The following is a 16,436-nucleotide window of genomic DNA, read 5'->3' as shown; positions in this document are numbered from 1 at the left end:
ACACATATACACACAACACTTAGCCTAGATGTGCATTACATTTACTACATTTACTCACAAATATAAACTTACACTCTCCATTTAACACTGCATTCAAATCAATTTCTGAAGAACAATGACCTTTTCTCATATCTCTTTCAGTATGCAACAGAGGCAGAGAGCAACCTACAGCAAGTCCGAGCCCTGCTGGCAAACACACAGAAAGACAAGATGGAACTGGCCAATCAGCTTGACGAAGAAAGAAGGTAGAGTTCTGCTTGTACACTTGTATCCTAACATTTACTGTTGTTCAGTTTAGTTGCTTTTGTGTTGGTGCTTGAGTTAAAGGTGCACTAAATATTTCTTTTTAATCTTTTTTTCTATATCTTAGGCCCATAGAAAGAGCTATAGTGTGATTCACAGAGGGATGAGTTGGATCAGTAAGAATACCTATACTATGTTTAAAATAAATAGTAAAGGGGTCATGTACTGAGAAATCAAAATTCTCTAAATTTATATTCAGAGTGATTGGTTTTTCGTAATATTTCCTGCATTCACCACACAGATTATGGGGAAAAAATTGTAGGAAAAGTCTAATCTAAAGATTGGCTATAAATTATTTACATGATTTTAGAATTTAGTAATCCACCGGCCATGTAGAAGGTTGAATTGAATGTGTTGTAGCACAAAAATGTTCAAATTCTCTTAATCGCAGCTAGCAGTATATATGATGAGATATATAACTGGGTATCATTTGCTAGATTAACAGAGATCCACTGGTAGATCTTAACCTACTCTTCTCAAAATATAGGATATATCACAGCCATGAATGACAAATAGACCTGGAAATAGAGTATTTCTACAATTATGTTTGGTAATTAAACCCGTGTGTGTGTGTGTGTGTGTGTGTGTGTTTTGTGTGTGTGTTTTGTGTGTGTGTGTGTGTGTGTGTGTGTGTGTGTGTGTGTGATCCAGCATGCATGCCGATAGGTGTCAGTATAAAATCCATATCTGCTCTCTGTCTACCAAAGAAACAAACAAAAAAGTAAATGAGGAATTTCCTGACACCTGGTGGTCATTATTTGTTATGACAGGAAAGTGGAAGATCTTCAGTTCAGAGTTGAGGAAGAGTCCATTACCAAAGGAGACCTGGAGGTATCTGGCTTTTTTTTACAACTTTACTGGGAGATGATGTTTTGAATTTTGAGAATTTCTGTGAAGATAATTGACTGATTGAATTTGGTCATTTAGAATGTCTTTCCAAACATCTTCAGTCCTCAAACACTTAATAAACAACCTAATTTAAATTTTGATTTAAAAAAAAAAGATAATGTATGTTCTGAATAAGATCTGTTTAAATGTATGTCAATTTAATTTAATTTATGCATTTAGCAAACGCTTTTATCCAAAGTGACTTGCAGTGCATTCAGGCTAACGGTTTTACCTAACATGTGTTCCCTGGGAATCGAACCCACAACCTTTTGCGCTGCTAACCCAGTACTCTACCACTTGAGCCACAGGAACGAAATGTATCAAATATGTCTCTGTTTATCCAGCCCTATACTGTCATGCTGAATCTGAGAGCATACTCTGTATTGCCTTTAATTGTCTTCACACTTTGGTATTATGATTGGTAAATAGTTCATACCTGTTAATCTTTTTCTGTGCCACCTATGTATGTCTCTTTTTCTCTTTCTCTCGTGTCTTTCCATTTCCCCCCTCTCTTTCTCTCTATAGACTCAGACCAAACTGGAGCATGCCCGTATTCGGCAGCTCGAGCAGTATCTGCATTTGGAAAAGTCCAAAGCAGAGCGGCTTCAGAAAGAGTTAGAGGAGAAGATGGTAAACATGCAGGGAGATGAAACACCCCAGCCTGTAGCCATCTCTCCCATTGCCATGTTTCTGTCCCTTTGTTAGAGCCCTTGTCTGTGCAGGGTTACCACTGCTTGTGCTTGATTGACCAGGCCTGAGATCTCCATCATTTGACATGTTAGTAACTATTGCAACTGATCAGATTTGTTTAATGCCACTTTATTTTATTTTTTTAACTAAGCAAGTTGATCAGAAAATATCAGATATTTTAGGCTTATTTTAATTGCACCCATTTTTGCGTTTAGGGTCGATTTAATTGGAATTTACTCCAGCTCTGATCAGAAATTGCATTGCTGTGAAACCTCAAATTCATGAGTGTTGGAGATCTTTGCCTGTCTACTGTGGGGCAGCATTGCTCTTGAGAGCCCGGAACCGCTTTCACCTTTCCTTTGCAAAATACTTTTTCATGTTTGTCTTTTCTTGTTCACTAAGCATCTGCCCGAGACCCTCAGGTGAAGTTGAGGAGTTATCTTCACCACAGTGATCTCATTTCCTCACATTAGCCTTCATATTGTGTTTTAGATGCTGAAATACAGCCTCCAACCTTTGAAAGAGTTATGATACAAACCCCCTCTTACACATCTGCACTGTATTTGTTGCCCTTATTGTTCTATAATAAGAGGTAGCTGCTAAGGCGTTATAGTTATTATTGGTTATGCATATTATTCCTCTTCTGCCCAATATTGTTGTATTTAAATTGAAAGTTCACCAAAAAATGAGAATTCTGACAATAATTACTCATGTCGTTCCAAACCCATAAGACCTTCATTCTTCTTTAGAACACAAATTAAGATATTTTTGATGAAATTCAAGAGCTTTCTGACCCTGCATAAATGGCAACACAACTGACACGTTCAAGGCCCAGAAAGGTAGTAAGGACATCGTTAAAATGGTCAATGTGACATCAGTGGCTTAACCTTAATTTTATGGCGCTACAAGAATAGTTTTTCTGCGCAAAGGATAAAAAAAAATTATGACTTTATTAAAAAAAAAAGTATCTCTTTCATGTCAGTCGAATGTTGTGAACATGCATTGAAGACTTACACCTAAGAGAAGAAATTGTTGAATAAAGTCATTATTTTTGTTTTCTTTGAAACACTAGCAATCACTCAGTCTAGTGTCTGTCCAGAAAACCCAATTACTGCCATAAAGACCACTACAGACACCCTAAAAACAGCCTATTGACCAGCGGGAACACCTTAAATATTTTTAAATACGACTTAACCATCAAAACAGTTTTGCAACACACTAGCTTCTAACCAGAAAACCCTATCAAGCAATGCCCAGTGACTACCCAGAAAACCCAAGCATTGCCCTAATGTCCACCAAGACCCTAGCAGCTGCTTTAACAATTCTTAAGTGACCATTCAAAACACCCTAACATCTATTAATGCCTCTAAATACCTAGCAATTTAGCAACCACCCTAGCTAAAACATCCTTACTAGCGAAAACATCCTTAGCACCCTAGTAAATTACTAACAATGCCTTTGTGTACAACCAGAACGACCAACTCTCTAGTAACCACCATGAACATCCTAGCAAGCGGCTAGCAAAGTCCTATCAACCAACTTGCAACACTCTGGCAACCACCAAAATTCTAGCATTGTGGTTTTGCGCAGACAAACACCACTCAGGCCCGGTAGTAAGGGTTCGATGCAAACACCTATAAATAACAAAATCCAGGTGTAAATAGGGTCTGAAGAGTTTTGAACTTGTCCACTTTTGACTACTTCCAGAGGTTCTTGAAAGCTCCACTAAAGCATGCCTCCTCTTATTCTTAAACATTATGGGACGTGATGTTGAAACAAGGCTAGCCAGACATGATTTAAACTTTGCCTTCTGAACTTGTAAGTTCATTATAAAGATGAAAAAATACCAATTTTCTCTTACCAGTCCTGATTCTAACACACATTCACAGTATTTGGTGTAGTTTTGCAGCAGTCAGAGCAAAAATGAAAGCTCTCTGGAATAGTTTTACATTGTCTCCCTTTGCAATATTAGCTTATTTTGCCATCTTAGATAAAAAAAAAAAATCAGGAATAAGCTGATGCTTACACCCGCCCAAAGACCCTCCCTTGAAAGCAATCGGGAAAGTTGGTGAAAGTGGACAGAAGATTAAAACAGCAGTTGTAACCAGGAATGTGTCTCCATGGTCCGCTTGTGTTCCGATCGACCAAATCAAATCTTAAAGGATTGGTTCACTCCAGAATAAAATTTTCCTTACAGTTTATTAACTTATAGTTAAGTGTCATCCAAGATGTTTGTGACGACTGGGATGGGGAACGGAGTGAGGTGATAATACATGACACCTGTGCCCCTCACCGGTCTCGAGTCCCACGGAGGAGCTCCAGAAGCTTAAAAGGAGGAGTGATGACAGTGCAAAAACGACAGAGGAACAGGCCTGGACTTTATTTTGTTTTGGTTCTGTTTGTGCACGGCAGTCGTAGTGAGGGGCTGTCACTCTATTTTAAGTTTTGTTAAAATTGTTGAAATGTTCGCCGGTCCTCCTTCAGGTGATTACGAACTGTGTTACAATGTTCATGTCTTTCTTTCTTCTGTTGAAAAGAAGTGAAGGTTTCTGAGGAAAACATTCCAGGATTTTTCTTCATATTATTCACATCAGTGGGGACCGGTGGGTTGAAGGTCCAAATTGCAGTTTCATTGCAGCTTCAAAGGGCTCTTAAGAACCCAGCTGAGGAATAAGGGATTTATCTAGCAAAACAATCAGCCATTTTCTAAAAAACAAACTTTTTTAACCACAGATGCTCATCTTGCACTAGTCTTCACACATTGTGAAATCACGTTGGAAAAGTCACATGCGTGGTTAGTTCTTCACCTGTGTACTTGGGCTCAAAAAGTGAGGGCCAGGGTGAAAAACTCCATCTTATTTTCTCCTCCAGCTTCAAAATCGTGCAACATTGTTGTTTTACCTTTTTGTAAAGTGTGTTTAACTTTTTTTGCATGTTTGCTTTGTAAACACTGGGTTGGTACATGCATGCATGACCTTTCCAATGTGATTATGCAATGCGTGAGGTCAAGCTAGTGCAAGATGAGCATTTGTGGTTTAAAAAAAAGTATATACATGTGTATTTTTTTGCTATACAAGTCCCTTATGCGTTTGCTGGAATGGTGTAGAGCCCTTTGAAGCTGCACTGAAATTGCAAGTAGGACCTTCAACCCATTGGCCACCATTGAAGTCCACTGTACAGAGAAAAATCCTCAAACACCTTACTTTCTTTTTGACTGAAGAAAGAAGGACATGAGCATCTTGGATGACTCGGGGGTGAGTATATTATCAGGACATTTTTATTCTGGAAGTGAACTAATCCTTTAATATCAGGCATAAGCAGGACCTCACATTTACTTGGGTACATTTAAAAGTGTGGATTTGGCTGTGATTTTAAAAGCTGGTGAATGAGGGCAGCACAGTCCAGGCACTCTAATCAACAGGATTTCACATTTATCAACAGGTCAGAGGCAGGCTCCAGCCAGCACCCATGAGGCTGGGCAAGAGTGTCAAGGTGATATAAAGGGAGTAACATGCTGTGTGGTTATTAGAGTGATCTTCTACTGTAAACATGAATATTATATTTAGATCTGTCTACTTCTCACTTCTCTCTTGTGGTTTGAGACTGCATCTCTGAACTCTTCTAGTAATATCTGATTTCTGATAACCTCTTTTCTTCGAATTATCAAATCTGATAGATGACTCCACAACGACTAACCCTAATATTTGTTTGCTCTGTGAAATGAAAAACATCTTTGAATATTTTTTCTTTATACCTGGTTTGAATCCTAGTAGTGATTTGCCTCTGTTCCTCCATTCCATCTCATATGTGCCTGGCTGCTTTTAGATGGTCAGACTGAGAAAGGCTTGCTTGGGCTTGAATTCAACAGGAATGCTGGTGTAGTTTCATAGGTTGCACTATATCTGCTTTTTTTTTGCACATGCAAGAGTCATTTTTCAAGAAATGGCCATTCACTGAAATGTTTGCAGGGCAAGCAAATGCTTTGTTTGCTTCTTATGACTGTATTGCCATCCGGTTGCTAGTTCTAGTGGGCAACTCTCCAAGATATTTCATACTGATTATCAACAACATTCAAATGTTTATTTGGGGGATGCACAATATATAAACTTATTTATATAATAATATATTATAATATGTAAACTGTTTTTACAGAAAGACAATATGATGGATGTTTTTTTTAAACAACATGCTATTATTATTATTATTATTATTATTATTATTATTATAAACAGCTGTTTTAAGTATATTATATTTTCTACAATTTACAGTAATGCAAAAATAATATTTTATTAATGGTTCTGATTCTAAAGTACATTTATATACATTATATCAAATATATTTTAATTAAAAAATATATTATTATATTCTTTCAGTAATAATAATAATGATGAGTCTCAGTAGTCTTCTGTAACTAAAAAAAAACTAAACAAAAAAATAATTACTGTAATGCAAAAATAATATACTTGTATTGGATTTAAATTGTACAGTTAATGAAATCGTACAATAAAAAAAATAATTAATGGTACAGTATTACAATTATCATTATTTTTAAGTTAATATTTAAGTGTGCATCATGGAAATATTTCACATATTAATGTAAACATTACTTACAGAATTACCTTTTTATATGACAATTGTGTATTGTTTAGGTTTGTTTTTAAGTGACATCTAATTATTGTCGCATAAAATAATGGTCCTAAAATATTACTTCTTAATTGTTTTAGGTGCTTTACAGATTTAAACAATATTGGCCGCTACCGATATGGTTCTCCGTGTGCATCCCTAGTTTAATTGTCTGTATTGTTATTTTCACCACATTTAATAATGTGCTTTTTCCACTCTATGTCCATTTGTTTGCTCTATTTTAAACTTCTAATTAAATCCAGAGACTGAGTCCAAAGGTCTTGTTAAAAAAAGTCCTTTGAGGATTGCCCATGAACAGACTGGCGCTTTTGGCATATAAAAGATGGAAGATGCAGGATTTCTGACCCTCTTTCTGTCCTCTAGCAAACCACAGTTGAGGAGAAGAGTCGTGTTATGCAGCTGGAAGAAGAATTGGCATTGCGCAAGGCTGAGGTCGAGCAGCTCCAGGCTCGGTTTCAGAGAGGTTCCTTCGGTCCAGTCACAGGCGCCGGAGACAGCAGACCAGGCATAAACTCGGAGACTCTGGTTTTGCGGGAACAGCTTCTCTCAGCTGGCCGTGAACGCCGTGAAGAGAGCAGCCTGTTGCGGGAGAGGTATGAAGCATCCTTGAGCAGCAGCCAGAAAGAAGTTGAACACCTTAAAGCCACAAAAGAACGTCAGGGCCAAGAGATCTCCGACCTGAAGCAGAGACTTCAGCAGGCCACCCGTGAAAACATGGAGATGATGGACAGCTGGAAAGTCAAACTTGACGCTTTGTTTGGAGACCATCACCGTGCTCTAGAGGAACTGAAAGCCTCGCTAACAGGAGATCGCGGGTCCAGTGAGAACAGCGGAGGAGACGGTGAAGGAACCACACCTGAGATGAGAGCAGCTCTGGAGAGCTTGAAGATGGAGCAGCAGCTGGAGTTGGAGAATCTGAAAGCCAAACATGAGATCGATGCTGCCGTAATGGCCAAAGAGCGCGAAGATCTGCGCGCTCGACTTCAGGAATTACGGGATCAGCTAGAGGAGAATGAAGAGAACTGGAAGATCCAGGTGGAAGTCAAGTGTAGCCAGCATACTCTGGAGCTCAAAGAGGTTTTAGAGAAGCTTCAAAAGGCTGAGTTGAGGATCAGCGAGTTGGACAAGTCCCATCAAGAGCATGAGAAGGCCACCCAGTTTCTCAAAGAGCAGCTGGAGCTGGCTGAGAAGAAGATGGTAGATTATGAGGCCCTGCAGAAGGCCGAAGCTCAGAGCCGAGCGGAGATCCTCTCACTGCAAGAGAAGCTGAGAGTCAGTGAGAACCGACTGCAAGCTGTAGAGGCAGATCACACCACCCAGGATGTTAATGTTAGTGACCTCTGGTTTATTTATAAAAGTGCTGAATTTGAGTTAATGTTATCCAGGCTGTTTTGTAGATTCCAATGTGTACAGAGCTAAAATGGGAATTTGGTGGTATACATTGAGAACCAGTCCTAAAGAATCCCAATGGGATGAATAAGAATCAAGATCCTACTTGATAAACTAAAATCCTGAAAAAAATCATATGAAATTTTGATTTATCCAGAAGGATCTTACCTGATTCTTAGATTATCCTCAGGCGATCCCGTTGAAATCGCATGGCATTAGCTCCAAATTCTAACAGAAATTCTAAAACCTTGCGGAGTGTTGACTATAGTTCCGAAAGAAATACAAATCATAAAAAGTGTTTTTAAAGTTCACTTAAGTATAATGTTTTCTGCCCATCCAGATGATCGAAAATAATGACAACTCTGAAGAGAAGATGAAACTAAAACAGAATATGGAAGGTATGTGTACAAAATCTGACAATGAAAAATGCTTACTTCTGTAATTGTACTTCTATGGCTCTAATTTTTAGGCTTTGAATGATTTTTTTTTATGTTTTTAAAAGAAACCTCTTATGCTTACCAAGGCTGCATTTATTTGACTAAAAAGTATAATGAAACCGTAATATTGTGTAATATTATAACAAATGAAAGGATAGTAGCTTGAAAAGGTTTTTGCCCCCTTCCTGTTTTTTTGTTTTGTTTTTTGCATATTTCTCACACTTAAAAGATTCAGATAATCAAAACAAATTTGATATGACACAAAGATAAAGCAAAAATGCAGTTTTTTAATTATGATTTTATTAAGTAAGCGGAAAAAAGCTGTTCAAACCTACCTGGCCCTACTTGAAAAATGAATTGCCCCATCCTGTTAAATCATGAAAGAACTGTTAGTAACCACTTTATTTTAGAAATCGGAGTTAAATTTCTCTAGCCACACCCAGGCCTGATTACTGCCAGACCTGTTGGATCAAGATATCACTTAAATAGAACCTGTCTGACAAAGTGAAGCATGCTTAAAGAGCAACACATCATATCACGATCTAAAGAAATTCAACAGATTAGAAAGTCTGGAAAGCCTTATAAAGCCATTTCTAGGACTGTGGGACTCCAGCGAACCACAGTCAGAGCCATTATCCACAAATGGAGAAAACTTGGAATAGTGGTGAACCTTCCCTACCAAAATTACTCCAAGAGCGCAGTAACGACTCATCCAGGAGGTCATAAAAGAACCCAGAACCACTTGCCATAATTGATGGAACCATGAATTCTGCACTCTATCAGAAAATCCTGAAGGAGAATGTCTGACTGTCAGATTGTGATTTTAAGCTCAAGTGCACTATGCAGCAGGACAATGATCCCAAACACACCAGCAAGTCCACCTCTGAATGTCTCAAGAAAAACTAAATAAAGTCAATGTCAGGTCTTAAATCCAAATGAGATGCTGTGACATGACCTTAAACAGTTTTTTCATGGTCAAAAACAGTGTGGCTGAATTCAAACAATTCTGCAAAGAAGAGAGGGCCAAAATTCTTCCAAAGCAATGAGAAAGACTTATTGCCAGTAATCACAAACGCTTGACTGCAGGTGTTGCTGCAAAGGGTGGCACAACCAGTTATTAGATTTAGGGGATATTTACTTTTTCACGTAGAGCTAGGATGGTTTGGACACATTTTATCTCTTAATAAAAAAAATAAAAATAATAATAATTCAATACTGCATTTTGCATTTACTTGGTTGTCTTTGTGTAATTTTAAAATTAGTTTGATCTGAATCTTTTAAGTGTGACAAATATGCAAAATGCAAATTTTCACGGCACTGTAACTGTTTTCTGTTTCAATATAATTTAAAAATGCAACTTACTACGTTTTAATTTACGTTTTAATTTACGTTTTAATTTACGTTTTAATTTATTTAAAAGCTGCTTTTAGCAACCATTCATTCAGCAGAAATGTTTAGAGTTTTTATTGTTATTATATTATCAGTTAAAAACCATGATTTATTTATTTTTAAGAGCAGCATTTATATGAAAAATAAATATTTTATAACATCATTAATGTCTTCAAAAAAAAAAAAAAAAAGTATAACCTAAACTTTTGAATATTATTAATAGTAAATGAATTGACAGTGATATGCTACATTGTTCAGGTATTAATGTTTTTTTTTTTACTTTCTTTTAATCTAAATTAAAAAAGTATCTATACAGTAGTTTCCAGATATTTCAGCACGTGAAAGTTCTCTTGACCTGTGTTTATAACTTCAAACTTTCTGTTAGAAACTCTGGAGAAACTCACAAAAAGGGAAAAAGAAGTATCCACTCTAACAACCCAAGTAGATGCCCTGAAGACCCAAATAACTGGTAACTATCACGTTTAAGTGTTACATTTATAGCTAAGAGAGCTATATATAACACACCATAGGATTCTGCTAGTGATTTTATATTCTACTTCTAACAATAAATGCAAGCGCATCTTGTGTGTAGCCTTGGAGGAAAAGGTTTGTTTGGGAGAGAAGGCGGCAGATGGACTCGTTAAGGAAAAGACGCGCTTGGAGGTGGAGCTGGAGTCCATGACCAAGAAATCCCATGATGCATCAGGCCAGCTTGTGATTATTAGCCAGGAGCTTCTGAAGAAAGAGAGGTAAAGAGCATAACATGGAGGAGGAGAGGGCATTCTGGGATTTATTACAAAGCACTTGAGATGATAATGACTGCGTATGGTCCACATGGAAATAATTGTCTCCGTTTTTGAAGCACATTTCAAGAAATGCTTTAATCCTACCTTACACTTGTAAACTTGAATATAGTGTGTACTTGAGCCTCTATTTTATTCCTGTCATGGAGAACCATCATCTGGATTGTAATGCTTCCCAATACACTAGGATAAATGGTTAGCCATGAACCATTGCTGATTGTAATCTACTCGAGAGCAATTTGAGTTAATGAAGACAGTTAGGCTGATTAAAACTGTGGCCAAAACGTCATTTAGCCTTTCGATCAATGCTACATGCTGACAGTGGATATCCTGTCAGGGGTTTGGGCTCTGCCCTTAAAGGGATAGTCTCCTAAAAACGAGTCTTTCTTTGAGTTTTTTTGCTCTGTGGAACACAAAAGAAGTCATTCTGAAGAATGTTCGTAGCCAAATATTTTTGGTTCCCATTCACTTCCATAGTAGTACCAAAAATACTATGGTTGTCAGTTGGAATCAAAAACTTTTGGTTACCAATATTTTTCAGATGTACTTTTTTTGTTCCACTGATTCACATTGAGAACTAAAAAATATCTATTCAATAGGTTATTACACCGAGTTGATCCAGCGCACATTGCCATAATGAAAGATGTTGCCCTAATATTAATTTTACATTATTATTATTTTTATGCAGTATTTTGTCTTTCTCTGTGTGTGTGTGTGTGTGTGTATCAGGAGCCTGAATGAGCTTCGGGTGTTACTGCTGGAATCTCCACGTCACTCTGCGGGAGTGGAGCGGGACCTCGGCCGTGAAGTCCACAGAGCCGAGTGGAGGATGAAGGAACAGAAACTACAGGACGACATCAAAACTCTGCGAGAGAAACTTTTGCTGCTGGTGAGATACATGAACAGAAATCTTCTTACTACAGCCGTTGCTGCTGTTTTGACACATCTCACAGCAAAAAAGTGTAGATTTTTAAAATGTATTAGAACATCTTATTCTAACATTTAAGGTCTTTAAAGTTTTGGGGCCGTTACGTGTTTGCACAGTATCTGTCAAACACTAAAACCAAAAGCACAGTATGGTTTAATCCCTTCATCAGGTCTGTTTTTGCTGCGTGTTTTAAAGCGAAGCGCACACATTATTGTTCCTGTTTTCTGCACCTCAGAGCGGCTCCGTTCACAGTGAATGAACTAATTTATTTCATGTGCTCAGTTTAAGAAAGTAACGGCCACCAGTTCTGCTTTATTTTCTCTGCAGATGTTTGATGATGCAGACAGCATTTCTCTAGATTTGTAGTGAGACGTGTTTTTGTAAGCTTGTTTTCACTGAAGCTGGAGTTTTCCTTCAAAATAAAAGCTCTATTGCCGTTTCTGTCAAAATAAGAGCTTAAAAGTTCAGCATGAATGATCTCTTTTAAGTGTAGAAATTAGGTATTGTATTGTATTGTCCTTGTCAAAAATAATATACCAGTGAAATATAACTTTTAATTTACTGTATTTTACATTTTAATTGTTTTACAATATTTGGCTATTACTGTCATAGAAATAAATTATATTAATTTATTATTATTATATTCTAATTTCTAATTCTAATCCTAATCCCCTTAAAGTTCAGGTACAAGTAGTTTTTTTTTTCGTACATGAGTTGGAGCTCTTAATTTTAGACTCTCAAAGTGCAGTAGACGGAATAATTGAACTTTAAAACATACAAAATTATCTTTTTTTTTATTTGTCTTTCTTATTTTAAATATCAGAATCAGAATCAGAATGAGCTTTATTGCCAGGTATGTTTACACATACGAGGAATTTGTTTTCGTGACAGAAGCTCCGCAGTACAACAGAATGACAGCGACAGAACATAAAACACATAATAAAAGAATAAAAAATACAAATAAGTAGATAGTGAATGACAATATACAAATGACAATTGTAGGCAGGTATATTACAAAATGCAGTTATGTTTGTACATGTGTATTATGTGCAAAATTTAAGTGTATACTAAGTATGTGTGTTAGATAAATAAGTGTATGTGTATATAAATATAAAGTGTAGTGTGTTCACAGTTATTATCAGCTTTATTATCAGCTGTTCATAAGATGGATTGCCTGAGGGAAGAAACTGGTCCTGTGTCTGGTCGTTCTGGTGCTCAGTGCTCTATAGCGTTGACCAGATGGCAACAGTTCAAAGAGGGAGTGTGCTGGATGTGAGGGGTCCAGAGTGATTTTGACAGCCCTTTTTCTCACTCTGGATAAGTACAGTTCTTGAATAGATGGGAGAGTTGAACCGATGATTCGCTCAGCAGTCCGGACTACCCTCTGTAGTCTTCTGAGGTCAGATTTAGAAGCTGAGCTGAACCAGACAGTTACTGAAGTGCAGAGGATGGATTCAATGATGGTGGAGTAGAACTGTTTCAGCAGCTCCTGTGGCAGGTTAAACTTCCTCAGCTGGCGAAGGAAGTACAACCTCTGCTGGGCCTTTTTCACAATGGAGTCAATGTGAATGTCCCACTTCAGGTCCTGAGAGATGGTGGTTCCCAGGAATCTGAATGACTCCACTGCAGTCACAGTGCTGTTCATGATGGTGAGTGGGGGGAGTGCAGGGGGGTTTCTCCTGAAGTCCACGATCATCTCCACTGTTTGAGCGTGTTAAGCTCCAGGTTGTTGAGACTGCACCAGACAGCCAGCTCTTTTATGATGTGTATTTTCCCAGCCTCACTAGCTGCTGCCTGTCTGTCAGGAAGCTGTTGATCCACTGACAGATGGAGGTGGGCACGGAGAGCTGATTTAGTTTGGGCAGGAGGAGGTTTGGGATGATCGTGTTGAAGGCCGAGCTGAAGTCCACAAACAGGATCCTCACATAAGTCCCCGGTCTGTCTAGGTGTTGCAGAACATAATGCAGTTCGATGTTTACTGCATCGTCCAGAGACCTGTATGCTCTGTAGGCATATCGGAATAAATATTGTATTGTGAACTTAATATCACAATGTTATCGTATCATGAGATTTTGATATCCATACATCCCTAATTATCAATGTTGAAAACATTAATATACATAAACAGTTTAACGAACATCATGTTCAAAGTTTTGGGGTCAGTGTGTTTATTTTATTTAGTTTATTTTATTAAGTCATTCAATAAATGAAGAGTTTATTATATGTGTGTATGTATAGAGAAGATGCTTTTGTTATGTGATGAACTCTTTTGGTATGTGACTGATACGTTCACTGATATATTGTGCATCCCTACAATTTCTTTCCATCAGGGTCAGGAGAGGTCATCTACAGACCACCGTCGGTACTCGATGATGGACCCATCTGCTTCAGACACAGAGGTGGCCCGTCTGCGTCAAAGGCTGCTGAGCACAGAAGATGCCCTGAGGAACGCTCTGGAACACAACCAACACGTGGACCAGCTAGTGCAGGCCATGTGCACCCGACCGGACAAGAACCAGGTAAACAACAGACGCCTCACCTCAACCCGCTACTGCTCCAGTTCCTCAGAGGACACACTAACATGCTCCAACAGAGTCACACATATCGCTCTTTCTTTCTTTCATTGGTTCACAGGCACATGCTAGTGCAAATTCTGCTAATGGAATCCATCAAGAAGACCCTTCCTTCACAAAAGAGGTGAATACATCTTTATTCGAAGAGGATTTAGAATCCTAATATTTCTGTATCATCCTAAACTCTGCTTCTCTGTCTAGGAAGAACACTGATGAGGGCTTAAACGGTTCTCAGGTGTTTAGGGAGGGAAGAGTGGACGTGCATTGGGAAAGAAGAAGCCTATTTGACGCCTAGACCTTTGGACTAATGCTTCACTGGACATCTTATTTTCTGTTCACAGTTAACACCAAAACTATGACTTTATAGATGAACAAAAAAGACGCCACAAATGGAAGATGATCTCAAATGATCCGAAATGCTCTAAAACGACATAACGGAAGTGGTTTTTAAGGTCAGTGGTACAACACGGACAAAGCGAGCCTGTAGACTACCTCCGAGACTTAAAAAAACGAGAGAATGTTGGTCAGGATGCTCGCTGTTGGCTGTAAACCGTTTGCAGTTTCGAAAACACCTTTGGCCTCGATTTATACCTTTTAATTTATTTGCCATCTATGCGTTTTAAAAACGGTGCATTCAAAGAGAGAAACTGGCCAACTTCCAGCATAAGGTTTGAAGGTCTGGTCACTAGATACTGTAGCAAACAAGTAAATAAACCAGACAGGCTCCCTTATTCCATTCCTGCTCATTTTGGTGTTGATTTTCTTCAGAGACGTGCTTTTTAAGGTATGAATCATACAATATTCCACAACCATGTTCAACAGAATTAGCACGGTCAAGCTTCAAGAAGCAGTATTGCAGATTCAGTCAATATCAGTGCATACTTTTGTGATATTATAAAGTATTAGCAGACAATGTCAGCTCCCATCCTGTAGTTAATTTAAATGAAAAACAAACCAACAGTTTTTGTTTCCTTTGGAATCATTCGCTGAATCATTTCATTCTTTTCATTCAGATTGGAGAATCTTTTCTTGACACTCTTAAGAGGAGGTACTACATGCGCAAACGATAGCTGAATTGAACAATTTAAACTCTATGAACTATTTTTCAATGCAATGATATTTTGCCCAAATGATATATCTTTTGTTGGTTTTGATTGCTTCTATTGCCCTCATTTAGAAGTCGCTTTGGATGAAAGCATCTGCTAAATGTAATGTAAATGTAGCTGGATTTTCATTTCCCTTTTTAATTTTATCTTTACAAAAGCACAAACAAACATTAATTTACATGCACATATCATTTTATTTAATATTTAAGTACAATAAGTAAAGAACCTTTTTAAAGTAAAAAAAAAAGAAAAAAAAGCATTTGTTTTTGTTCATACCCAAGTAAGTATTTTGATACAAGGAAAGGATCGACTGTAGTACTTCGCCTTAAAAGATCAAGAAAGACTGGTTCGCATTTTCACTCTGATCAGATTCCTCTGTCCATACACACCTCTGTAGTAATAAATCTGATGTTAAAACCGAAACAGTACAAAACATAACTGCAATCCCGTAAATCAGTGTCTCAATGGTATTCCAGAATTGGTTCTCTCCTTTGAAAAACTATGTGGATGAACTCCTGTGCAATTAGGTTCATTAGACAACTTTATACTGATGTGATTGTCATTAAAACCAAGAAAGCATTTTCTTTTTCAAAAATAATAGGGAAAATGATAGGGCTGGCCCCAAGTTTTGCAGTTGAAATTGCTTTAGATTGCAGTTGGATTCGATAAAAATGCCTTTTATCTGTTGGGAAACAGTTCACTCACCACTTGCTGTAATGGTTCCCAAGAATCAGTAATTAAACATTAACAAAAGAGACACTTTGTTGCGTTTTATTTGTAACAAATGGTTTCCTCTTTTTTTTCAAAAGGGAAGGTTTGTGTATAAGCGCTTTCCAATTCATCACTTTATACTTTATGAAAGAATCTATCTGTCATTCTCAAATGTTGCCATTTGAACCTGAAATGTCATGCGTTTATTTAACATTTGATTTGAAAAGGTTACTGTCATATTTTTCCTCCATGTTTGGATGCATTAATATTCAGATTAGTGGTCAGTAATATGGGATTTTTAATGGCTGATTCTTACACCAATATTTTAATCCTGCAGGTACTGTTTAAAGCAATAGAGAGAGAGTAAGGGTTAACTAAATGGTTCCTGGCCACCATTGACTTCCATAGTATGGAAAAAAAATGGTTGCACTTTATTTTACAGTACGTGTACTAACATGTACTTATATTGTACTTACAGTGTATTTATCTAAGAAAGTTCTGGTAACACAAGGTAACTACATGGGGTAGGGGTAGGGTTAGGTTTAGGGGTAGGTTCAGGTTTAGTACCTAGTTAT

The 16,436-nt window shown here is 37.6% G+C and overlaps 1 protein-coding gene across 4 annotated transcripts in view; it reads left to right on the top strand.

Moving 5' to 3' along the window:
* clip2 (CAP-GLY domain containing linker protein 2) overlaps window positions 1–15,907 on the top strand; it is a 42,155-nt gene extending 26,248 nt beyond the window's left edge. The window contains exons 7-17 of one of the 4 annotated variants that reach the window (XM_026212386.1): window positions 142–245; window positions 1,074–1,134; window positions 1,717–1,821; window positions 6,889–7,854; window positions 8,255–8,312; window positions 10,126–10,209; window positions 10,333–10,489; window positions 11,273–11,432; window positions 13,802–13,990; window positions 14,106–14,168; window positions 14,250–15,907. In XM_026212386.1, the coding sequence (XP_026068171.1) occupies window positions 142–245; window positions 1,074–1,134; window positions 1,717–1,821; window positions 6,889–7,854; window positions 8,255–8,312; window positions 10,126–10,209; window positions 10,333–10,489; window positions 11,273–11,432; window positions 13,802–13,990; window positions 14,106–14,168; window positions 14,250–14,339 (2,037 nt within the window). In that variant the 3' untranslated portion in view covers window positions 14,340–15,907. Of the gene's footprint in view, window positions 1–141; window positions 246–1,073; window positions 1,135–1,716; window positions 1,822–5,322; window positions 5,374–6,888; window positions 7,855–8,254; window positions 8,313–10,125; window positions 10,210–10,332; window positions 10,490–11,272; window positions 11,433–13,801; window positions 13,991–14,105; window positions 14,169–14,245 lie in introns of all 4 variants that reach the window. The other 3 variants (XM_026212387.1, XM_026212388.1, XM_026212389.1) reach the window with 3 other exon arrangements.
* The last annotated feature ends 529 nt before the right edge of the window (window positions 15,908–16,436 follow it).

Source organism: Carassius auratus, chromosome 30, assembly GCF_003368295.1.
Source record: "Carassius auratus strain Wakin chromosome 30, ASM336829v1, whole genome shotgun sequence".
Classification (NCBI taxonomy): domain Eukaryota; kingdom Metazoa; phylum Chordata; class Actinopteri; order Cypriniformes; family Cyprinidae; genus Carassius; species Carassius auratus.
This window is presented reverse-complemented; position numbering and strand designations above follow the sequence as displayed.